Below are 23,989 nucleotides of genomic sequence, written 5' to 3'. Positions count from 1 at the left end.
TCAGAAAATGGTCCAGAGTGAGTCAGCTGTTGGGAGGAGTAGTAAGGATATAGACCGAAGTCCAATTTTAGAGGCGGATAGGGAATTTTTTTTTTTTTAAAGTAGGCTCCACTCCCAATGTGGGTCTTGGCCCATGACCCTGAGATCAAGACTTGAGCTGAGATCAAGAGCTGGATGCTTAACTGACTGAACCACCCAGGTGCCCACGACAGGGGTAGTCTAAACATACTTTTCTCAGGAAGGGAGGAGTCCTCTTGCCACCATCACACATGGACCAGTGATGGCTTCAAGCCTGGCCACTTACCTTTCCTGGTGGCCCCAGAGGGATCAGGGTGACCTAGGAGCTGAGGCTAGTGCAGTGGCGACAGGAAGAGATGTGTGGCAAGGGCCGGCTGGTGCTTTGTGCTTGCCTGTGCATGTGTACGTCGAGCTCGGCATGTGTGCGTTCCTGTCCCCCTTCCGCTCCCAAGTGAGGACTTCCATGTTGACATCTTTCCTAAGGCGGTAGGTGGGGCTGTGCACAGTGTCCATAAGGTAGCATTTTGTGTGGTGTTATTTTAGAACCCGCATTAGGGTGACTGACGGCAGTCTTCCAGCCTGAAATTGGCTTTGGCATTTGTGCACTTGCAGATATCTTTTCTCCTGCCATATGACACACAGATTTGGATCCAAGAATAAAGATTGGTGGAGACCGAGGATCAAGCCAATGACTGTTATTTTGCGGTCCTCTTTGATGGGCACCCCCCGCCCCCCGCCAACAGACCCCCTTCCCGCCTCAAACTGTCCTTGGCCTTGAACCTGCTCTCTGCCCTGGAATGTTGGGGCAGAGAGTGTCTTCCTTTCCTTAACCGAGCAGTAGAGGCTGGAGAGCCGTCGTGACGTCCAGCCCTCTAACCTCCTCGTTGTGCGACAGTGGACCGGTTGGTTGACCTCCCAGTTTTTTGTCTGGAAAATAGGCCCGGTAACGTCTATTATCCTGTGAGTGCTGAGATTGCAGAGCTGGCCGGAGGACCGTGGACAGTGTGCTTGAAAGCATTTTGCATCCCAGAACATGCACACGGGGCTCCTTCCGCCCTTTTCCTGCTTTCAGAGTCCTTGCTGATTTCGTCATTCCCAGGGTCCCAAGTATTTCCTGTTTTCCTCTCAGGTTCCTTCTCTTCCACTTAAAAAGTAAAAAGAGTAATAGCCCCATTGAGGGACAAGCCACATGTCCTACAGTTTATCCATTTACAGTGCGTAGTGCAGTGAGTTGTTTGGTCTTTTTCTTTTTTTGGTAAATCCATAGTTACAGATCTACTACCATAATCGATTGTAGAACGGGCTTAATTATCCAAAAAGAAGCCCTGCCTGACCCATTGGCGGTCACTTCCCCTTTCCCCCCTAGTGCTCTAGCTGTAGGCAACCACTGATCTACTTTCTGTCTTTAGATGTCTGGCTTCTCTGGATGTTTCGTAGAAAGGGAATCATGTAACACGTGATCTTTGGTGACTGCTTCCACTTAGCGTAGCATTTTCGAGGTGCGTTCGTGCTGGAGTCTTTATCGGTGGTTCATTTCTTTATATTGCCAAGCGATATCCATTGTATGGATGTCACACATTTTGTTTATCCATTCATCAGTCGATGGACGTTTGGGTTATTTCTACCTTTTAGCTATTATGAATGACGTCGCTGTGAACATTCACATACCAGTTCTTGTGTGGACGTCGTGTGTTTTCACGTCACCTGGGTAAACACCGAGGAGTGGAATCCGGGGTCATGTGGGAACTCTGAAGAACCACCAGGCTGTTTTCTATAGTAGCTGCTCCTAGTTTACATTTTCATCGGAAACATGCGAGTTCCAATTTCTCCACAGCTTTGCCGACACTTGTTATTATTTTAATTAGAAGCTGTCCTAATGAGTTGGGAGTGGCAATATTCTATTGTGATTTGATTTATATTTCCCTGACGATTAATGACACTGAACATGTTTTCATGTGTTTATTGGCCATATAAAGGTCCCCTTTTGAGAAATGTCTATCAGATCCTTTGCCCACCTTTTAATTGAGTTATATGTGCTTTTTATTATTGAATTGTGATAGTCCTTTACATATTTCTAGGTTTAGTCCCTCTCCCCAACTTTTTAATATATTTAAAATTCCCCCCACTTGAAAGACATCCCCATTTGGCCTCTTAAGTCATTCTTTGCATGTTCATTCCACAAATAGTTGTTGAGTACCCACTGTGCTCTCGTGCTGGAGGCTGTGATAGAGTACGACCAAGCAACGCAGAGTCCCGAACCCTGGAGCTTATAGGCCAGTGCAGAAGGTAGACAGAGAACAAGTAATTGCACAGGCATTTGATTATGAGGGTGCTAGTGTTCTCCCTAGAGAATTGTAGGGGGCGGTGAGTGTCCCTAACAGGGAGACCTGACCTGGTCTTGGAAATCAAGGCCCATTCTCCCGAGGAAGGCACATATGAGTGAGGTCCTAGAGAATGTACGGGGATTACTGGAGTGGTGGGGGCGGGCAAGAGAGTGTGCTGTAGACAGGGGGGACGGTGCGTGCCGAGCCCCTGGGGTGGAAGGAACATAGACATTTGAGGAGCTGATAGAGGGGAGTGTGTGGGCCCAGGGGAAGTGGGAGAAGGGCAGTGACCGGGGCTGCAGGTCACGTACAGCAAGGCGGCCGCGGTAGGTCCTGAGAGACCGGGAAGTACGCCGGTGGTTGTAAGCAGGGGCGAGGGATGTCAGCTCTGCCTTTCCCGTCACAGTATGGAGAGTGGGCTAGAAAGGGCAGGAAGGGCGAGGGGGAGGGTGCTCCGGAGGTGGCTGTGTGGCAGGTGAGCGCCAGCAGTGTTTAGGGGGCCGTGGGAGGCAGCGAGGAGAGTCCAGAGGCCTCAGAGATGCGTTTACAGCTGCAATTAATGGAGCCTGGTAAGTGGCGAGGGTGGGTGATGGGTGCGAAGAGCAGTTCGATGGACTTCCAGGTTTGGGTTGCACGGTGAGGGGATGGTGGTGTGATTCACCAACATGGAGCGTGTTGAAGCGGCGTAGCTTTGGGGTGGGGAATGGGATGATGGGCGGAAGGAGCCAGGTGCTGGGCTGGCTTCGAAGTGCCTGAGAGCCAGTGGAAAGGAAGATGTCGAGGTTTGGCAGGTGGGAGCTCGAGCCTGGGCGAGAGCCACTGGATTAGTGACTCGGTAGCCCCTGAGAACCTCAGTAGGGGTGGCTGCGGTGCACTAGCGGAGTGGCCGAGCCTGGGGAGCGGGCGGGGGCGGGCCAGGAAAGTGTTACTTAGAAGGTGGTGTTGGCGAGGGGACTGCCATCGCGAGCCTCTGGACGTCCACAGAGACAGTGCACCAGGGCCAAGAGGGCGTCCAGGAGGAAAAGCTGGGCACTTGCCAGTCAGAGGAGGGACGTGCCAAGACACGGGAGATAAACGTGGATGCCACCCCCGGAACCAGAAGTCTGGGCAGCCGGTCTGAATCCTGTTTTACAAGGTTGGCACGAGCACGACCAGAGGAGGTGTATTCATTGTCCTGTGTGTGTGTCTCTCCAGGATGCTAAGAAGTCCCGCCTGCCTATCCTGATAAAACCGTCCCGGTCATTAGGAAATGTGTATCGGCTCCCTGCCACCCAGGAGGTGGTGGCCCAACTGCAGGGTCAGATCTTGGAGCTGCAGGGGGAGCTGAAGGAGTTTAAAATCTGCAATAAGCAACTGCATCAAAAGTTAATTCTGGCTGAAGCAATGATGGAGGAGAGGCCAGCGGCAGACAAAACGCTACAGGAAGGTAAGTGTGCAGTGCGCTCTCCGTGAGCTGGACGAACGACCGATAGAGCTGCTCGACACGTCAGCCTTGTTGTTTAGAACTGCAGTAAGTTTGAGCATAAATTTTATGAATTACAGTGATTAATCTTGACTCCTGACAAATACACAATGAAAGGAACACAGTGAGGAAAATGAATCTATTGTTTTCATTCTATTCTGGAGTCTGGGTAAAGGGGCTTGTAAGTGCGCGCGGGTCTTGTGAGGTCGCTGCCTTCCCCAGGATGGTCTGCAGGGGCCCCGGCCGTGGGCTGACTCGAGTCCAGGTGGCTTTTTTGGCGTTACCTGTGGAAGCCTGAGGTGTGTGGCATCGTGTGTATAAGTGAGAGCCCTCCTGGGGGGGTTTTCTAGAACGTCCAGGCTACATTACCGTGGCCTCCTCAGGGCTCATTCCAAACCCTATCGAGCTTACGCCTTCCTCTGGAAGTGACCTGCCTCCGTAGCCACTTTGCCGTGTCTGCACTCATGGGAGCTCCCAAAGTAGAGAGCCCCTGGGTTAAAATGTATCCGGGTCAGACTGCATAGACGTGGAGGGCGTGTCACAGCGGTGACCGTGGTGTTAGAGGTTTTGGACCACTGCCCCTTGGAGCGTCTCAGGAAAGCCGAGAGCCGCGGAGCGTAGGCGAGCGCACGGCAAGCGTTGGACCTCGTTTTCAGAGGGTTCACGAGTCCACAGAAGTACCTCGTCGACTCCTGGTTTTGAGCTTGTGCTGTAAGCGCGTGACAGCAGCGCCTGATACCAAGAACGACAGCAGCAACCTTCTCTTTCTCCAGAAAGTATCGCTGCAGCCCTGCTGTGTGCCGGGCGCTGCCGTAGGCCCTGGGGACGGGCTGAACAAAACGGGTGCAGGTAGAGATGGCGGGTGCGGGGAGGACGGAGGGCGGCTGAGGCACGGGCAGTGTGGAGGGGGGTGGAGTTTGCTGCCGTCCATCCGCGGAATCCTAGAGCCTCCCTGACGAGGTGACATTTGAACCCGGCCGGGAGCAGATGAGTGGAACCCTCAGCGTGGAAAGTGTCTTTGGCGGCAGCACAAGGGCAAAGTTCCGGATGTTGCTTTGAATCTGGGGAGTTGGAGGACTAGGAGGGAGGCCAGTTACGTGGCCGGAGCAGATGGGAAGGACGGGGCAGGAGGGTCAGGGAGGTGGCCCGTCGGGTGGCCCACGGAGGCTGCTCTCGGGCTTGGTCTCGCGCAGGCAGGCCTGGAAGCGGTGGCAGGGTTTCGGGGAGCGGAGCCACGTGGCCTGACTTCGGCTTCCCGGCAGGGACGGGCACACCGTGGCCAGGGGCCACCCTCGCTGCGCGTCCTGAAGTCTCCTTGGAGCTCAGGGACACACGCTGGTTTGCACGTAGCCTGTGACTGCGTTGGTGCTGCGCTTGCGGAGCAGCTGTGGTCGAGGCCCTGCGGCCGGCGCCCGACCCACTCCGTCTTTGGCTCTTGAAGGAGGAGGCCGCCCGCCTCGTGGAAGGACCCCTGGTACCGTGAACCATCGGGGCGGCGGCGCTGCACCGTGCGGGGGTGGCGGCTCTGGGGCCCCTCGAGGAGCCAGTTGGCCAGCCCCGTGCAGTGCCAGGCCGGCAGTCGGGGGTACAGGGCTGTGCGTTGGGCAGGTGGCAGCGTGTCACCGGCGTTTGCAGTTGGAGACTTGGAGACCCGGGGAGCGGCCCCGGGCTGAGCCTCTCTGTGAGCGGGGGTTGGGCGGGGAAGGAGCAGCCCAGGAAACGGGGGCCCGAGAGGACGGCATCCAGGAGCCGGGTGGACGGCAGGTGCGCCCCGTCCAGCGTTGCCAGTCAGTAAGACCAGGCCAAGGGAGTGGCCTTGGGGGTCCGGAACCAGCCCTCACGGTGACCTCGGAGGGCACCGTTGTCCTGGCGTGGCCGAGGCCGGCCTGCCACAGCTCCCGGAGAGCCGGCGGGGGGAGGAGAGGACACGGCAGGAAGGGACCGCCTGGGGCGGTTGCCCATACAGCAGTGCAGACAAACAGGGGGAGCCACATAGTCAGCGAGGCTCTGGGGGCCCCGGGGGTCAGGCCCCAGGTGACTGCGGGGCACGTGGCCCCTGGGTGGCCTGGCGGCTTGAGGCTCGGAGCTGGGGTTTCTGGGAGGAGAGCGTGCCCTGGAGGCGTCAGTGGGGAGCGAGGGCACCTCCTGCTCTGGGCTGCGGTGGTCGGGGGCGGCATCCGCTGCTGGGCGGCCGCGGGGGAGCCGTGCCAGGGACAGTCTGGCATGGGCGGCACGGCGCGTTCAGGGCGACACCAGGCTTGTTTGCAGTCGTGCCACCGAGGCGCTCGCCTCCCTCCCGGGCGGGAGACGGCAGCGGCTGTGGGGACAGCGGGCGGGAGGCGCCTGGAGCCTCGCATGGCCCGCGTCCGGGACACGATGTGTGCCGGGGGTGTCGCGCCTCCCTGCCCGCCTGAAGGCCGCCGTGCGGGGGCATCTTCCTCACTGCCCTTGAGGCGGAGCGGTCCCCGCCCCGTTGTATCACCAGGCGGCACATGGAGCGATGGAGGGACCTGGCTGCGGTTGTGGTCAGTGACGTCGGACCTGGATTCACACCCGTCTGCCTGGTTTCCAGGCCGTGCCCTGCGCTGCCTCGGAGAGCCCACTGTCCCCACCTCGCGTGTGGGTTTTCTGGTGACCTGTAGCCCCTGGTGTTCCCTATGGATCGTTGGGTTCTTGGGTTCAGCACAGTGGAGGTTTCGAGACGGGCGGGCCGTCGGTGGCATGACCGTCCCCGCCCCCGTCCCTTCCGGTCCTCGCCTCCTCCCGTGCAGCCGTCTAGCCACGCGTTCGCAGACTCCCCCGGGAGCACCTGCTGTGTTCCCGGCCTCATGCGCTGGGTGTGGGAGACAGAGACACGCGGGAGGGGTGAGCGGGTCTCTGCCTTCGGAGGACTCCCAGACCAGCGGGGGGGGGGGGGGGGGGGGCAGATAGTTCATGGAGCAGCGCGGGCGGGAGCGGGGCGCTCGGGCCGAGGACCTGAGGGCACTGGGCGCGGGGCCTGCGGTGCGCACTCTCCCCGTGCGTGTTTCTGGCTGCGACAGCAGGGTGCCTCGACCGGGTGCCACCCCGGGTGCCCAGAGGACCCCGAGGCCTCTGCTCGGACGAGTGGGCCCGAGTCTGTGGAATTCATTTTCTCACTCATAGTTTTTTGAGAGCCTGGACTTAAACCATTTCAGACAAGCTGCAGCGTATTTATGCTTTTTACGTCCTGTTATGGCAGCTCGATAGATTAATTTTATCTTATAAATTGCATTTTGCCTCCCCAGTGTTTTTATTTTCCCTGTTGTATCTTTGTGTTCTTCTCAGTTGCTTGGCTGAGTTTCAAGCCTATGGTTTTATTTATTTTTCCTTCTCTTCCTGAACGCCTGCAGCCCAGCCCCTTGTGGGAGCAGCCTACCAGGACGGCCCGGGAGAGCAGAACGGAGCCAAAGCCATGCCCTGTGTCTGGAGAGCCACGGAGGGGGACAGTGATCACGCCACCCACGAGACCGGTCAGAACGCAGGCCCGTGTGTACTGCGCAGCCTGGGTGCGGGCGCTCCCTGGGGTGTGCTGTGGGGGGCGGTCGCGAAGCCCGGCAGCCGGCATCTCGGGACCTCGTCGTCAGTCCCACTTAACACGTGAGGAAGCTGAGGTTATTAAACAGAATTGATGCAGGGTCGTCCAGCTGGTCAGCGGTAGGCGGCTGCGGGCGCAGAGGACCATGCGTCAGAGCTCACCGAGCATTCATCACGCCCTTGCCCTGGCCGCAGCCGGGTGGGCGCCGCGGGGTGCTGCTGCGCTGGGCGGGTGCTTCATCGCTGCTCCGTGTGGAGGCGCAGGGACAAGGCCCCAGGCACGGCCCATCTATTTCAGCACAAACGGTCCTAAAAGGATGTTCTTGTTCCCCGCCCCCGGAAGGAACACGTGCTGTTTTCTCTTTACCTTTGATCCAGCCCCTCCTCTTTTTTTGTTTAAAAAAAAAGTCCACTTGAATCAGGACTAGTTCACCGTGTAGGAAACCTCTTCGGGCGTCCTACACTTGCCGTGAGGCGGCCCTGAGAGCGCAGGGATGCCCCCGGCTCCCCCGAGGCTGCCGGCCAGTGCGGGGGACCCGTGGTCACGTGCTCCTGAGTGTCGTGGGCTTGGAGGGGAAGGCTGCTCTACCAGGCATGCAGGTGCCCCCCGGGGTCCAGGAAGGTTCCAGAACTGCAGCGTTTCCTCCAATGCGGACAACTGGTTCTGGGGACGCCTGTGGCTTTCCCATCGGCGGCGTGTCAGTGGCCAGGGCTTCCTGGCGGGCTGGCAGTTTCCCTCCCAAGTGCCCGGTGTCACGGAGCACCTCTCCTCCTTCTGCAGGTGCTTCTGGTTTGCCCGGGGGCTGCCTCTGGCTGCACGGCCCCCCTCTGTCGCCAGCTGCTGCTCTGTCCCTAGGGCTCTGCCTCCTGCCGCGTTCCAGGTCGGGCCTCCCGGCCCCTCGGTGTCGGATGCTCCCGGCAGCCCCATGCGCTGGCCTCCAGCTGACTGGCTCGGGTGTCCGTGGTGCCTCTGCTGCCCTTGGCAGGTGCCAGAAGGCAAGCGCAGGGGGCACCACGGTGTTACTGGCCGTGACCCGGAGCGCGAGGGGCCGTCCCGGCTCAGCACCCGACCTCAGGGACAGGGACGCCAGCTGCTGCAGGAGGCGGCAGCCGGGCTCGGACGGAGGGCTCTGCTGCTGCTGCGCCCCGAGCCTCAGGCCCCGTCTGCCTCTGAACCTCCATTTCCTCTTCAGTCAGGTGGGGCTGCCAGTGACGCCTCACAGGTTGTCCTGAAGGCTGCGCGCCTGGTCCTTGCGCAGGTGACACTGGGCGTTGGGCCAGGTCCCGGCTAAGCCTACAGCCCCCACGTGCTTTGAGTCCTCCGTCCCTGCGCCCTCCACGCAGGGATTTGAGGTGAGAAGTTGGCCTCTGGCCCTTCATCCGGGGCTACTGAGCCGCGAAGTTGAGTTGCCGGGCGGGTGCTGGGCTGCGAGACGTGCTGGACGCTGGTCTTGGAGCCTGGAAACCAAACCTGTGCCGCCGCTCAGTCACAGTGCTGTAGGTCGAGGGCAAGAGTGCAAACGTCAGTCGTGCTGTGGAGCCGACTGTTGCGCGAGGGTGCGGACCGTCCCCGTCGGCAGGTGCGCGTGTAGCTGACGTCCGTGCATCGTGGGAGGGCGTCCGTGAGGGGCTCATCGCGTTGGTCTCTGCTCTTTATTCCCCGAGTGAACGAACACTGCTGCTTGCCATGAAATTCCGTTATCGTGAGGCCGTTCTGGCAACGGTAGTTCCTTGGTTTGGAAGAAAGCCCGTGGGGGCCTCGCGTCTGTCCCTGTGTCGCGCTCCTTCAGCCAGCAGGGCCTTCCGGAGTAGCTTCTCTGCCCAGCCCCGCGCCAGGCCCGCGGATGGACACGCCTGCCCCGCACCCCAAGAGGCCGCGGACACCGGTGACGACCGCAGATGGTGTACAGCAGCGGTGCGGTACTGGGAATGCTTCCTTAGGTCATGCGGCAGCTGCTTTCTAAAATAAAAAGAGTTATTTTATGGTGTGTGCATCGTGAGCAGAGAGGAACGGGCGTGTGGCCACGAGGAACAGTTGCAGAACCCAGAAGTTGGAATGTGCGGCGTGACGAGCACTTCTGTGCGCTCCCCTTCGGAGCCCGTCCAAGGCCTGTCACCCAGCCCACAGGCTTGTCGGTGCAGTGGTTCCCCTGGCCCACAGCCCCTGCTCGCGGGCCTCCCGCCTCCCGTGCTGGGCTCCCCCTTCCAGCTCCCCGCATCCCGGCGTCAGGCTCCTCCACCACCGTGCGCCGCACGCCTTCTGCAGGAGCTGTCCCGGTGGAGCCTCCGACCACAGCCGGCGGAGCCCTTCGTGATACCTGGTGTTCTTCCCGTTTTGTGGACGAAGCCTCTGAGGGAGGCTCAGGGGTCGGGAACCCGGCGCCCCAGGTCACGCAGCCAGGAGGTGGCAGGGCCGGAGCTCGGGCCAGGTCTGCTGGACTGTGAGGCCAGGTGTTTCCACGCCTTCTGCAGCCTTCCGAGGACTCAGACGGCCGTGCACGGAGCTGAGCGTCCCCTGCACGCAGGCGGTGTGCTGCGTGGTCCAGGACGGTGCTCTGGACTCGGGCCGGAGCTGGGAGTTCCCGGCAAGCAGCTTAGACATCCTTGTGGGGACACTGAGGCTCGAGACATGAAATTACCCACCTCAGGCCCGTGTGTGGGCGGCGCGTGGCCAGGCCGGCTGTGAGCCCCGCTCCCTTCGGCCTCACGGTCCCGCCCACCCTCAGGCGAGCCTGGCTGCCCTCAGGGGCTCAAACGACCGTCGGGAAGTACTTCCTGGCAGGGTCGTGCGTCAGTGGGACACTCACGCAGGGGCCATCGCGGCGCCCCCGGGAAACTGGAAACGGGGACTCCTCAGTCCTGAGCTTTGGAATGACTGCTCGTCAGCGTTACTTCACGGTCCCCGGTGCCTGTCAGAGCCGAGCCTCGGCCGTCTGGCCCGGTGTAGGCGCCGCCCCTGAGGGTGTGAGGGTGAGGCTGCGGGAGCCGGGAATCCAGGCAGCCACGGCCCGTGGGGCGCTGAGCCCATGTAGTTCCTACGGCAGCACCCAGCACGGCCGCGCGCCCCGGCGGAGTGCGGAAGGCGCTGTGGGGGCGCGGGCGGAGCGACAGGTCGGCGTGGAGGTGGGCCCGCGGGAGGAGGGTCAGAGCTGCGCGCTCAGGGGTGAGCAGAGTTCGTTGAGCGGGCGCAGGGGAGCGAGTGGGCCCCAGGCCGAGGGAACAGCACGTGCAAAAGCACAGAGGCCCCCCACGGCCGGTGGGTGCAAGGGATTGGGGCGAGCTGTGGGGCATCTCCAGAGGTGGTGGAGGGAGGGGTGTCCAGGGCGGGCTGGTCAGCGGAGGGGCCCAGGCGCTGCCAGAGGATTTGGGGTTTAATCCTTGGTGACGAATTGGAGGTGGGCGTTGGTGGGTGTCATGGTCAGTTCACGTTTTAGAATAGTTGCTCTGAGGAAGAGGCCGGTTGGGAGGTAGGGGAGGGGCTAGGCCAGGGAGGCCTGGGGGCGGCTGCGGCCCTGCGGGGACGGCGGTGGGGATGGCAGTGGGGACGGCGGTGGATTTCGGCCCAGGCCGTGCTGACGCGTGTGTCTCGTTCGCAGACGCTGAAACCCGCCCGCCCGACGGCCTTGCCGTCTTGCCCACATGCCAAGGGAATTCTGAAGGTTTTCCAGGCCCAGCCGCGGTAGCTGCCTGCCGGAGTTCTAAGAGTCCGCTTTCCTCCACAGTCCGCGTGTTTGGGGCCCATCCGTCTGAGAACATCGACACCTCCAGTGATACAGAAAACTTAAAACAGAAAATCCGTGACTTGGAAACTGAGCTCCAGGGCTACCGGAATTTCTTATTTCAGCTTCAGAAGCACTCCCAGTGCAGTGAGGCCATTATCACAGTTTTGTGTGGGACAGAAGGGGGCCAGGATGTGTTGAGCAAGCCCAAGGGTAGCGCCGACGAGGAAGAAATGACGTTTTCAAGTTTGCACCGAGTGCGTTACGTGAAGCACATGAAGATCCTCCGGCAGCTGGCCCCAGAGGTGGCCGACGGCGGGCTGCTGGAGGGCCTCAGGCAGCAGCTCCTGCAACAGGAGTGCGAGCTGCAGAAGGAGCAGAATTTGAACATGGAGCTTTTCAGTGAAATCCACAACCTGCAGAATAAGTTCCGAGATCTGTCACCCTCCAGGTATGTCCCCCACTGCTTGTCCCACTGTTGCTGCCGCGGTTCGCCCGCTGCCCCTAGGTCGGAGCCCCCGAGCTACGGGGCAACGCTGCTCGGCTGGCGGTGGGGGGTGGGCACTGGGGGAGGCTCCACGGTGCGAGGCCGCTGGGCCCGTGGAGAAGTGGGTACGAGGCCACAGACCGCAGGGGCCGTACACATTCTGGTCTCGCGGCTCCTGAAGCTGGCGGAGCGGGCGTTGCCCTCGTCAGCCTGGGTGCTGAGGCCAAGGCGAGGGTTCCGGCCCTCGGTGAGTTGCGGCACGTTTGCCGCCCGGCCGCGTCCGCTCCCGGAGCCGCTACTGCCTTTCACCCTGGGATGGAGACCGACGTCCTAGGCCGGGTGGGAGGAACATAAACCTGTTCCAGATCTTTCCCCTTTAAGGTCGTCCTCGAGCATCGGCCCACGTAGAAAGAGAAGAGTTCTTAGGCCGTGCTTGACGGGCACAGACCCGTGCAGCTTTGCTTTATGAGCTGTGACGACAAAGCCGTCTCTTGTGAAGTTGACCTTCATTCGTCACTTACTTGCTTCACTTGACAAACGTGTAATTCGGAAGCGTCAGGAGCCAGAGTGCGTGTTTTCCAGCCTTCCCGAGCAGCAGGACGGGAGGAGGCCTGTGTTCATGAAGGGCAGTGGTAGTGTCAGACCCCCAGCTGGCCACTGATGAGCGCTCGGTCAGCCGGAGAGGAGGGCCTCTCACGTGCTTCTGCGGGTGAGGACACGAGCCTCGAGCGGGCTGCCCGAGGGGACGGAGCGTGCCCAGAGCCGTGGCCGGCCGCGGGCCCCCGTGCTTCCTCAGCCCCCCTGCCGTGCGGGGCCACGTGATCGGGGCATCAGCAGCCCCACGCCGGCCTCGCTTCAGGGAAGGGGCGACCGAAGGGTCAGCGTCCGTGCCGAGCCCTGGGGGCCAGGTTACTGTGGCCGCAGCCGGTGGGGGCCGCGCTTCCCTTAACCCGTGTTCTTCCCGGTGCCGGGAGGACGGGCAGGCTCACCCGGGCAATGGCAGGTCGGAGCCAGGAGGCGGTGCTGATAGAGCACGGGCCTCGGGGGCACGCTGCCGTCCCTGCTTGCCCGTGCCAGCGGAGTCCGGCGCCCCCCAGTAAGTGAGGAGGTTCACGGGTTTGACGGGAGATCGCAAGGACAGTTCGCTTATTAAGAACCCCTGATGCGGCGACTGGCAGGTCGCGGACCCTCCGTCAGTGGTAGTTAGCGTTGCGATTCCTCCCTGACCTTTCAGTTGAGGGGAGAGAGTCCCATTTTTGTTTTCCCGAGTTACGGTTTCTTTTTTGTTCGTGAGAATTTGTGGTAGGTCCCCTGACCCTCGGAACACGTGTTTCAATAGTTCAGAATATTATTTTTGAAGAGTAGATGGGAACTAATTGTCCTCCTGAGTTCTTGCCCGTCTGTGCTGTAATTGGGGGCTCTATAAGGTTAAAAATGTTGCAGAAGAACCTTTGTTCCAGCATTTGTTGGCTGTTTTGAAGTCGAAGGAGTGACCTTGCGCACTTCCAATTTTTCTGGAAGTGTGTATACTCGTACAGCTGCAGGCTTTTAAAAATTGTGCTCTGTCATTTTTCCAATTAGTGTTAAGGTCACGAAAATTCAATTCAAAAATGGTACAAGCGTTTTCTTTCCCCCCCTTTTATCAGATACGATTCATTAGTTCAGTCCCAAGCCAGGGAGCTCTCCCTTCAAAGGCAGCAGATTAAGGAGAGCCACGGCATCTGTGTCATTTACCGGCAACATATGAACGCCACGATGAAGGCGTTCGAGCGGTTGCTGCGAGCCGGCGGCGTGGATCACGACGTGGCCGAGGGTTTCCAGGAGCAGCTGAATCAATGTGCCGGGCTGCTCGAGAAATTGGAAAAGCTGTTTCTCAGCGGTAAGTGGGGCAAGGGATTGCGAGTCCTCAGACACATCATTTATTGATCCAGGACGTCTTTGGGAGGGGCCGGAGCAACCGCTCTGCTCTGACGAGGTGACAGCGGAGCCACACGGGCTGCCTCCCCTCCAGGGACTGCTCCCGTGTGCCTGGCGGTCTGCTCTGCTGCCAGCCCGGGTCAGGGCGCTGAGGCACCACCCCGCACGCGCCTGCCCCACGCTTGCTCTGAAGCTTCAAGGGAGGCTGGAAATGGGTCTTGCTGGGGGGTGGGAACTCAGGAGTCGTAAATGTTGGGACACTAAACAAGACGAGCAAAGAAGAAAACCTCAGACAGTTATTGGTTAAAAAATATATTCAAGGGTCAGAGGTGGTTAGAGGAAGCATGAAAGAGAACCTTTGCTGAACAGTGGCTGTGCGCCAGGTACTTCAGTAGATGTTACTGCATTTAACTAGAAATGATCATCATTTACAATGCTTTTGAGACGAGAACGACAAATTCTGTTACGCTGTTTACCCAGCTTCATCACTTTTGTCTTATTTGCTTTGTCATTTTCTCCTTCTCTCTATAAATATTCAGATCTAACTCGACGTATGATGAGGTTACAGTAGACCCACCATAAAGTTCAAGACACTTTATTGTTAAGTCAAAAATGCACTTAACACACGTAACCTACCCAAGGCCATAGCTTAGCCCAGGCACCATACACGTGCTCAGAACACGTGGTCGACGGTTGGCAATGTCCTGTAAAAGAAACCCACTTTACGATGGAGTAGTGAGTGCCTCATGTCCTCTGTTGAAGGCTGTGCTGAAGGTGAGAAGCAGGATGGCCGGGTGGGTCCCGGACGGTTGTACCAGTCATTTACCCTCGTGACGGCGGGGCTGACGGGGGTGTGGCTCGCTGCCGCTCCCAGAATCACGAGGGAGAGCCCTACTGCATATCTCTAGCCTGGGACAAGATCAAAATTCAGAATTTGAGGTATTCTTTACTGAATGCCTGTTGCTTTTGCACCATCCTAAAGTCGAAAATGTGACTCGTAGCATCCTCAGTCAGGGGCCCTCTGCATATATACACACATACGTGCATGTACACACACATTGGTATTTTTCTTTAAAGATTTTATTTCTAAGTGATCTCTACACCCATCGTCGGGCTCGAACTCCTGACCTGGAGATCGAGAGTCACACGCTCCACCAACTGAGCCCGTCCGGTGCCCTCCAGGCGCCCAACATTCTTCTTCTTACCCAGGAGCCCAGCATCATCATCATCATCATCATCATCATCTCTTCCTAACCTTCCCAGGGTGGATTGGCGATATCCTGTCCCTTCCCTCTAGGTGCGGCAAAGCGTGTGGCCCCTCACGCCGAGGGCGTCGTTCTCTACGGCCTCAGAGCCATTATTAAATTCATGACGTGGTGTCATCATCCCGTGTACAGGCTGCATTAAACTTTCACTAATTGATTCACTAATGTCTTTTACGAATCTTATTCCTGATTCCGATCCAGGACCCAGTCTGCACGTTACATTTAGTTGTCACGGGTCTTTGGCTTTCTTTAGCCTTTTCCTTCACCCTTTGCCTTTCACGACGTGGACCTGTTTGAAGACTTCAGGCCAGTGCCCCAATTTGGGATAATCTGTTGCTTCTTTAGGATGAGATCAGACAGCGCAGATGAGATTGGTCATGTGGTTTTGGCAAGAATGCTGCGTAACTGTCGTGTTCTCGTGGTACCGGGTTTGCGAGGCGCACGCCATCGGCTTGTCCCGTTGGTGAAAATAACTTTGGTCGCTTGGTTGAGGTGATGTGAGTCAGGTTCCTCCGTTATGAAGGGCCGTGTTTCCCTGTGTGATATGTAAGCAGTCGGCGGGGGGACTGGGCGACCCCGTAAATACCTGGTTCTTCATCAGGTGCTCACCTGAGTCGTGCTCCGTGTCCTGTCTCGGCTGCTACTGTGATGCTGGCCGCGTGGCGGCTTTTCCCTAATGCCGTCGTCATTCCTTCTTCCTTCCTTATGAGGCGGCGTCTGCTACAAGGACCGACTCTCCCTTTAGCTCCCCTTTCTGATTATGTATTTGCTGGTTATTAGCGTCGTGGACTTGCAGCTTCTTACTTTCTTCAGCAGGCTAGTGTTTGTTCTGTCATTCGTACTAATGCGCACGTTGTTCCGGATGTGGCAAGTGGCAATTCCTTTTGACAGGTCTCCCTCTTTTGGGGAGCACTTTTGTGCTTTCTGGCACAAAAAAGATGTTCCAGCCTCATTGGTACCGTCCCTGCCCCTGAGTCAGCCATTTCTCCAAGTAGCCCTGGTTCATCTTAGAGGGGGATGCCCTTTAAAATCCATGGTGCGGGGTGTTTTGATTGCTACTAGAGTGTCGTCGTTTCCAGGCCATTTAGCAGGCAGAGCGAGGGTAGATCTCACGTGCATGTGCACACATCCGATTGTGTGTGTAACAACGTCTGATTTATTTTAAAAATGGTTATTTCACAGCGGTGCCTCCAGTCCCAGTCCAGCCCCGTGTGTCCTTCCTTGCTGTTCCCGCTTCCGCGTTGGGTCCCGTCCCCAGCAGCGAGGGGCCCGGCCCTCACAGGGTCACTGTCTCCGCCGCTGGGCCCGCTTCTCTACTACACACAGATGGGTCCAGGGCTGCCCCCTCCGAGCCACTGTGAGACACAAACCCACTGAAAGATCACGGTTTATTTCTAGACCTCTTCGTTTTTAGGCTCAGGAGACATAGTCAGGGATTAAACTTAAAAGTTACTTGGCTTCATTCTTTCTACAGTGTTGTTATGTTATTCTTTTGAAGTATAATTAGATCTATTTTTTCCCCGCTTGCATTTATTTCTCAGTTTTAGGGTTTGTCTCCTGTTTTTCCTGGTTCAATTTTAGTTTTTGAAAATATGAAAACTATGAAGGTGGTTCCCCAGTTAAAACTTTATCCATTTAAATTGCCTCTGTGACGTCATTACTTTGCTCCTCTCCTGTGTATCCACCCGTCTAACTTCCCAGGGCCCTTCTCTCCCTCGCCCACTGGAACGGCTTTCAGGCCGCAGCCTCTCCACGGAAGTGGCCTCTGCCCGAGGCACCGACAGCTTCCCCTTTGCTGAAGCCAGCGATCGGTTTTGGACCGCACGTGGCTCAGACTCCCCGCGGTTGTGGATGTGGCCAGCCCCTCCCCCCGGGGGCACCCCGTTCCTCCCTGGGCTGCTAGGAAGACTGCACCCGGAGCCAGTGCTCCTCCCACCCCACTCGCCGCCCCCCTTGAAGCTCTGCCTTCGAGCGTCCTACAGACCTGACCACTTGGCACCACCTCGTTGTCGCCGGGGCTCCTCTCGCTGATGCCGCAGTCCTCGCCTCCCCGGACCCGGGCTGCCCCCCCCCCCCCCCCCGGGGCCCACGATGCTCCGTTTCCGCACAATAGAGTGATCTTTTCACAGTGTAAGTCAGATCATGTTGCTTCTGCTCAAAATCCAGAGCTTTCCTCCGTGAGCTGTAGGAGTTGGTAACGAGCACGAAGCCTTGCCTCGGTGCCGGCTGCCCGGCTCACAGGCGCTCGGGGCTGCGGGTTCTGTACCTGGAGCGTGCAGGGTCGGGGGCTCATGCTCACCACAGCCTGTCTTCCTGGAGGAGCTCCGCCGTGCTGAGGAAAGTCAGCTGCCCAAAGTTAGAACTGACTTGGCGAGACCAAGGTTTGACCCCAGTTCTTCTGTCTTCGTACATTACGAAACAGATGGCTCATGAGAGCCCACATATGTTCAGCTTAGCTCCAGGATAGAATAGAACGTGGGATAGTTTGGGCTTCTGGGCCCAGGGAGTGGCGCCGGCTCCTTACACAACCCGTCGTCCTGGTAGCAGCCTCGGGGGCCACGGACACGGGAGCAGGTGACTTCCCAGCCTCCTGAAATCCAGTCTCCTGAGGAAGGGTTTCCAAGTCAGCTGGTTCTCATTTTAATACCGGAGGAGTAACGGGTCCTCAAGATGGAGCTGTGTGGTCCAGGCCGAGGCATTTCGGTCCGGGCCTCCGCTTCCTACCAGGCGGCCCTCGGCCGGGGCCGGGGAGCGGGAGGCTGGGAGGGCGCCTCGGGCGCCATCCTATCCACCTCCCCTCCTTGATTTATTTTTCAGTTATTTACCTTGACAAGTCCAAGGAGATCTTACTTGTTGTTCCCTGCAGTTCTGGGAGCAGAAGCATTTCAGGCTTTGCAGACAACACAAAACATAGAACTTTATTTTCTTGTACAAAAGGCATAAAAGTCTCAGGTACCTGACGACAACTCCCATTCTTAGAGAATAAAATGGAACAGGGGTGGGTCTTTCTTGGATGCAGTCGAAGAGATCTGGCTCCTGAGCCATGAAAGGAGCTTACTGTAAAGTAGTTTTATATTTGAGGTGGTTGCCTAGCATGAGTCCTTAAAAATTTTAAATATAGTCTTTTTCCCCCTTAATACAAAGCACTACGTGTTTATTGTGGAATAACAGACAAGCAAATGCTCCTGTAACTGCATCATTTATGCACCAAAAGTGAACACCCTGGACTTTATGTTCCCAGATGTTTTTTATACTAATGTGTATTTTTTTTGGAACTGGAACTACTTGCAGCCTTTCCCTTTGTTCAGGTGTAGACAATATTAACATACACCATGAGTTTCAGTGACTGCAGAGCATTCTTTTGTACAAAGATACCATGATCCACTTCATCCTTCCGCACAGGTGGGCATTTAGGTTGCTTCCCGTGTTGGGTTAGTAGGAGGGCGCCGTGCCGGGGTCTCCGTGGGCACCTCCACTCTCCTTTCATACCACGTAGGCGGCGGAACCCAAGAAGTACGACGGTAGCGCGGTTTCTCTACTCGCAGGACCAGAGCCGGGTCTTTCCTGGCGTCACGGGTTAGGGGTTTCACTGGGGCCGGAACCCTGCAAGGCCTCCTGAGCATGTGCGTTCTTCCGGGGTGACGGTCTGTAACCTTCAGGACCCGGTTGGGACCCACAGTGGACTGAGGGCCGGTGTTGCCGTCCCATGTGCGTGCCCCATAGCACGAGTCAGGAAGACGGTGTCGCCCTCAGGTATCCCTGAGTCTGCACCGCGGGAGGGACCAGGAAGGTCGGGAGCTGGTCCGTTTCCTCCATGAGCTCCCCACGGGTGTCGGGGTCTAGCCACGTGGGTAGAAGGCAGCCGCGGGGGTCCTTCCCCTTGACTCTCCTCTGGCTGCAGGGATGAACCCGCACCGTTCGTTTCTTCCACGGGCTGCCGTGTCCAGCCTGCTGCCCTCTCGGGGGTGACGGTGGGGAGCTGAGGAAGGCTGGGCCCTGTCAGCTGCACGCTCTGCGCCAGGCGTCTCCTCAGCCTGTGAGAAGCGACTGTTTACCACCTTCCGTGACTAAGAGAGGAGCAGAGAAGTGGATTTACTTGCTCAAGGTCACGCGGGCGGGTCAGAGTCGGGGCCTGAGCCCGGGCCGCTCGTGTCACAGCCTGACCCCCGAGCACGGGACGTCGTGCCCTTCACGCTCCTGTGCAGTTGGGCGTCCCCGCTAGTACGTCTGGGTTGCAGGCCTTGCTCGCGTTTCCCCACTCCCGGGACTGTGTTCGAACCAGTCCCTATTCTAGAAGGCGTTTATTCTCTCTTCCTTCCTAGAAATTCTGCCCGCCTTCTAGGAAGCTTTCTTTGTTCATCCCAAGGGGAAGCGAAACTATTGTTTTTAATGCACGTGCTTGCGTATGACAGTCCGTCTGGCCCTGTGATGGACACTCTGCCGGGTGGAAAGAATAGAACCTTTGGAGCCAGACAGACCTGAGTTCGAATCCCAGCGTATGCTTCTCGTACCCCTAAGTGGTCGACTTCTCCTGTGAGGACATAGTTCCTGTCTCGTGGACTTATTTGTGAGGATCAAGTGAGATGATTCAAAGCGTCTGGTGTCCTGTCCGACCAATCCGGGGGGCTCGGGAGGTGAGAGCAGTGATTTCTTGTGGGCGTATTTTTATTTCTTCAGAGCACAGACGCCGAAGACGGGGGCCGCGTTCTCCTGGCCTCCCAAACCGGCTGAGGCCATAGGTGTCCTGTCCAGCCAGGATTTGAGGACAATATGGATAGTTTTGTGTGGTTTGGATCTTACTCCAGGGCGCCCTCTGATTCGGGGTCGTCCGACTTGGTCTGACCCGCACGGTGGGGCCTGGCAGGGAGACACCCTGGAGCCCTGAAGGGAAGGAAGGCTTCCCGGAGGAAGGGGGCATGGTTGTTGGGGAAGCGTACGTTAGGAGTGGCGTTGGGCACGGGGCCGTAATGAGCACGGCAACCGACCCAGGCGATCAAGAAAACGGAAGAGTTCTCCTCCCGAGTATCCCTGGAATCTGCCCTCCACGTGGCCCCTCAGCGTCTTGTCTTATACGGCGCCTTCCTGCCTCAAAGATGTGACCCCTTCACCTCCCCTGAGTTGTCCCCGACGGTCCCGGCCGGCTCACGTGGTTTCCCCCGCACGCCCTGCCGTGGTGTCCCGTGCCCCCTTGTCCCGGCTGGTGGTGCAGTTGTCTGCTGGGTCCCTCGTCCCCACGCAGCTGTGAGCCGTGGGTAGGGCGGCTCCTCGTCCATCCCCACCCTGAGCGTCAGGCAGGGGCACGCTGGAGGCGCACGGAAATGTGTGCTGCAGGTTATCAGTGCGGAGGAGGAAACGTTCAGGTCACGTGGGAGAGGCCGGGCTGTGATATTTGAGCTGGATTCCGTGCGGTTGGCGGGTGCTGTTTCCAGAGAGGCTTCCCGGAGGAGGCGGCGCCCGGGATGGCGCAGTGCGGGGAGCAGGGCAGGCCGACCGCTAACGGGACTGGCCCGCCTGGCATTCACGTGCCTGTTCCAGGAGGGTCGCATAACTAGACGCCTCTTTTTTTTTTTTTAATTTTTAAAAAATTTTTATTTATTTATGATAGTCACAGAGAGAGAGAGAGAGAGAGGCAGAGACCCAGGCAGAGGGAGAAGCAGGCTCCATGCACCGGGAGCCCGAGGTGGGATTCGATCCCGGGTCTCCAGGATCGCGCCCTGGGCCAAAGGCAGGCGCTAAACCGCTGCGCCACCCAGGGATCCCCACTAGACGCCTCTTTATTTGAAAAGATGCCGCCACCACCCCCTATGCAGCTTTTAGGTGTAGCCGTTAGGATCTGCCTGCAAGCTGGGAGCTTTCAGAACATGCTTCCTGAGCTTCAGGGGGAGCCTGACACACGTGCCCCGTTGCCTGTGCGAAGGCAGGCCCACCACGAGGTCCAGGGCGTCGCTGGTGTGATGGCCCCGATCCAGTCCACACCAGCAGTTGGCTGTTTGGTTTTAGGGAGTGGGCGGTGTACAATTGTCGTTGAGCCATCACGGGCTCCTGGAAGGATGTCCCATGAGAAGACGGGGAGACCCAAGCTTCGGGTGGCCTCGGGCACGTCCTTCCCTGCTCGTGGGTTTTGTTAGGGCCTGAAGAGCAGTTTTTGCGATACTTATGGGACGGATTTATGGTCAGGACTCTCAGAGTGCTGACCGCGTGCCCCAGACCGATGGTGCCCTACCCCGTGAAGCTTCTGGGTGTCACCTGTGCTCCTGAAGACGGTGGTACCGCGAAGCAGGGGATGATGTTACTGTATGCCTGGCCGGTTGTGTAGACCCCGAAGCCCTTCAGACAGCCGGTGGGCGGCCGGCCCATCGTCAGGGTCAGCGCTTCAGCAGAGTGTCGTGAGCAGCCTGTGCAGGTGCGAGATGGGAGGTGCCGGGCCGTCGTCCTAGCGCTGTGTCTGCCCACTCACGGGGTCCTGCAGCCGGTCGGCGTCTTGGAGATGGGCCCGGTCAGGTGGAGATTCCCTGTGTTGGGAAGGGGTGTAGAGGACAGGGGTGGAGGCCATGCACTGCGGTCTCCCTACCTTTTCGGGAGCCAGAACGTCACGGCCTTTTTGGTGGGGATGCAACCAAGAGGATCGAGACCTGGGTTTGTGGTTGAGCGGGCGCTCGGGTGTGCAGATCCCTCGCTTAACTGGGGCGCGTGGTCAAGCAGGTGATGGAACGTCCGGGTAAGAGAGGGCACACGTCACACGGAGTTCCAGTCCTTCGCTGTGAGGTGGAGAGCTGACACGGTGCCAGTGTGACCCGTGTGAGGCCGAGGACACGGTCGGCGGGGGAGGCGTCCCCAGGGTGGGGCCCCTGGCCGCTCAGGCCCCAGGACTGCCGTCCTGCCGCGTGCTGAGGGGCCACGGGCGCGAGCCCCACACCTGAGTCTCCGGTGCTCTTTCCCTTTGCTCTGGGTGTTCAAGAACTTTCCCTTTTAGGAGTAGTTTTGAAAATGGAGCGTGTGGGTGCAGTTTAATTATAGTCTCACTTTTCAAGTACAGCTCTAGAAGGTTTGTGTTTTTTCTTTAGCCACACGTTAGCTTCTTCAAAGAGCTCGTCCCGGTCTGCAATTTCCAGGGCTCTGAAGTATTTTTAACGTGAAGTTGTTGGTCTCTTTGAAACCTGGGCTCCCGTGTCGCCTTTCACACAGCAAAGGCTGCCACGCAGGGGGGCTGCGCGTCTCTTCGCCAGGGCGCTCGGAGCTTCATTTCGTTGCCTTTGGCCGATCCCCATCGTCCCGCCCCTGCTGCAGGCCCAGGCTCCTCCAGCCGCCCTCCCCTCCTCCCTGCTGGTCCCACTTCTGGTTCTTCCCCAAGGAAAGCATTTAAATGCAGATAAAGCTGTATGTACAGAGACGTGTATTTCCTTTATTTATAAAAGTGAAAAATTGGACATGACCCTCGTGTCACAGAGGGGACTGGCGGTGACCGTGGAATATAACGCAGTCACTAGAATTACGTTTCTCAGGCAAATTCCGTAAGAAAAACACTGATGATAAAGTAGGAAGGGAAAAGATGAGGTCGCAGCGCGGAAGGAAGGGGGGGAAAGCCCAGCCCGTCCGCGGGGCCACCTGCAGGGGCAGCGTCTCTGTCTTCCTGCCGCCTTCTGTGAGTGGCAGAGCCGTAGGGAAGGCGAGAGAGCCCGCAGCCAGCCGCCTTCCTGCCGTGGTCGCTGTGCCCCCTGCCTGCTGCCACCGGGGCCGGGGCCGTGGTGCCGGGGGCCCTTGCCGTCTTGCCGTACGTCTCTGGGTGGTGAGCAGGCGCATCAGGGCCTCTGCGAGCGAGTGAGCAAGAATGACTAGGGAACGCTCGTTTGTATTCACTCGTTCACTCATTCGTTCATTCATTGTAACGTTTTCCTTCTCCTTCTCGATGTTCTTTCTGCTTCCAGGAAAATCAGTTGAAGTGGACGTGAGCCCCCAGACCGAAGTGATGGAGAGGTGAGTGTGGGCGTGCGGGACGCAGGCTGCGCAGGCGCGTCTGCTGGGGATGCTGGCTCCCTCGCGCTCGGCTGGTGCCGCCTCTTGTGGGGATGCGCAGACCCAGGGGACGGACGGTGGCCGGGACGGACGGCGGCCACGCAGACCAGGAGGTCGTGCGGACCAGGAGGTCGCGCCGCGCACCTGTCTGTCGTTCGGCGGCTCTCAGCCATTGCGGTGCTCGTCTGTCGGGAGCTTTGAGGGGGACGCCGTGTTCCTTCTGTTGGCCTGTGGGGACCCGCAGGATGGACCTCAGCTGCCTGACCTCCGAAGCCCCCCAGCGTGACCCACGCTCCCGTCTCAGCTCACTGTGCATTTGTTCCGCAGCTCGTGCCGGGACGCCAGCTGTGCGGCTGCATGCTGCTGTCGTCGGTCTGTGGGGCACTGAGCCTGGCTCTCCCCACTGTGCCCGTCTCTCTTCTCTGTGCCAGGGCCAGGGCCAGTTCTCTTCCGTAGCACTGACACCACCCCGGTCCAGCCCTGAGCACGTGGTGCCATGATGTGCCTGCGTGTCTCCTTCCCCCGGGATTGCTTGTGGGGCCGGGGCTGTGTGTCAGCTGCTGGCCTAGGCGTTCCCGTGCCCTCCCTCTGACCCTCCTGGGCAAGCACTCGTTCCCGTCCTGGGACGAGGACCCGAGGGTGAGGGCTGCGTGCCGGCTGTTGAGAGGCCGAGCTGGGATTTGACCTCGAGTCTTTGGACTCCCGGGCTCTCGTCGTCGGTGCACGTTGCCTTTTGAGGACAGACTGTGCCCTGAACGTCTCTGCAGCTGCTCCGGCCCCGCCTGCCTGGTGTGTGTTTGGAAGTTACGAACCGTTGGCCGACCGGACGTGTTGTATGCTGTCCTAGTTCGCCCCGGTGGCCCGCGGGAACTGTCGGGGTCTTGTCCCCGCTCCCTCACCTCGTGCGGGGTTCTTGCTGCGGTTGGTGTTTCTGTCCTCTCTGGAGCCCTTTGGGTTTCTGGGGGTAAAATGAAACGGGGAGCAGAGTTTTAGGCTTTGTTGGCATCACAAAGGCCACAGCATCGTAGGCGTGAGCTGGTGGGCACGCGGCACGGCTCAGCGGCGGGCGTTTCAGTGCCCCTTTCCCACTGCAGTGTCTCGGCAGGTCCCTCCGGGGTCAGCCCTCCCCTTCCCTTCTCCCGAGAACGGATCCCGTCCCTGCAGAGGCTGTGGAGAGGCCGGCGAGCCTCCCAGCGGAGCAGGCTTAGCTGGGGCCAGACCGATGGGAG

General features: G+C 58.7%; 1 protein-coding gene across 8 annotated transcripts in view; it reads left to right on the top strand.

Moving 5' to 3' along the window:
* CDK5RAP2 (CDK5 regulatory subunit associated protein 2) overlaps positions 1–23,989 on the top strand; it is a 153,057-nt gene that overhangs the window by 100,960 nt on the left and 28,108 nt on the right. For 6 of the 8 annotated variants that reach the window (XM_038553244.1, XM_038553243.1, XM_038553241.1 and 3 more), the window contains 5 exons: positions 3,537–3,768; positions 7,176–7,331; positions 10,956–11,529; positions 13,212–13,444; positions 22,673–22,721. In XM_038553244.1, coding sequence (XP_038409172.1) covers positions 3,537–3,768; positions 7,176–7,331; positions 10,956–11,529; positions 13,212–13,444; positions 22,673–22,721 — 1,244 coding nt within the window. The remainder of the gene's footprint in view (positions 1–3,536; positions 3,769–7,175; positions 7,332–10,955; positions 11,530–13,211; positions 13,445–22,672; positions 22,722–23,989) is intronic. The other 2 variants (XM_038553240.1, XM_038553245.1) reach the window with 2 other exon arrangements.

Source organism: Canis lupus, chromosome 11 (assembly GCF_011100685.1).
Source record: "Canis lupus familiaris isolate Mischka breed German Shepherd chromosome 11, alternate assembly UU_Cfam_GSD_1.0, whole genome shotgun sequence".
NCBI classification, from domain to species: domain Eukaryota; kingdom Metazoa; phylum Chordata; class Mammalia; order Carnivora; family Canidae; genus Canis; species Canis lupus.
This window is presented reverse-complemented; position numbering and strand designations above follow the sequence as displayed.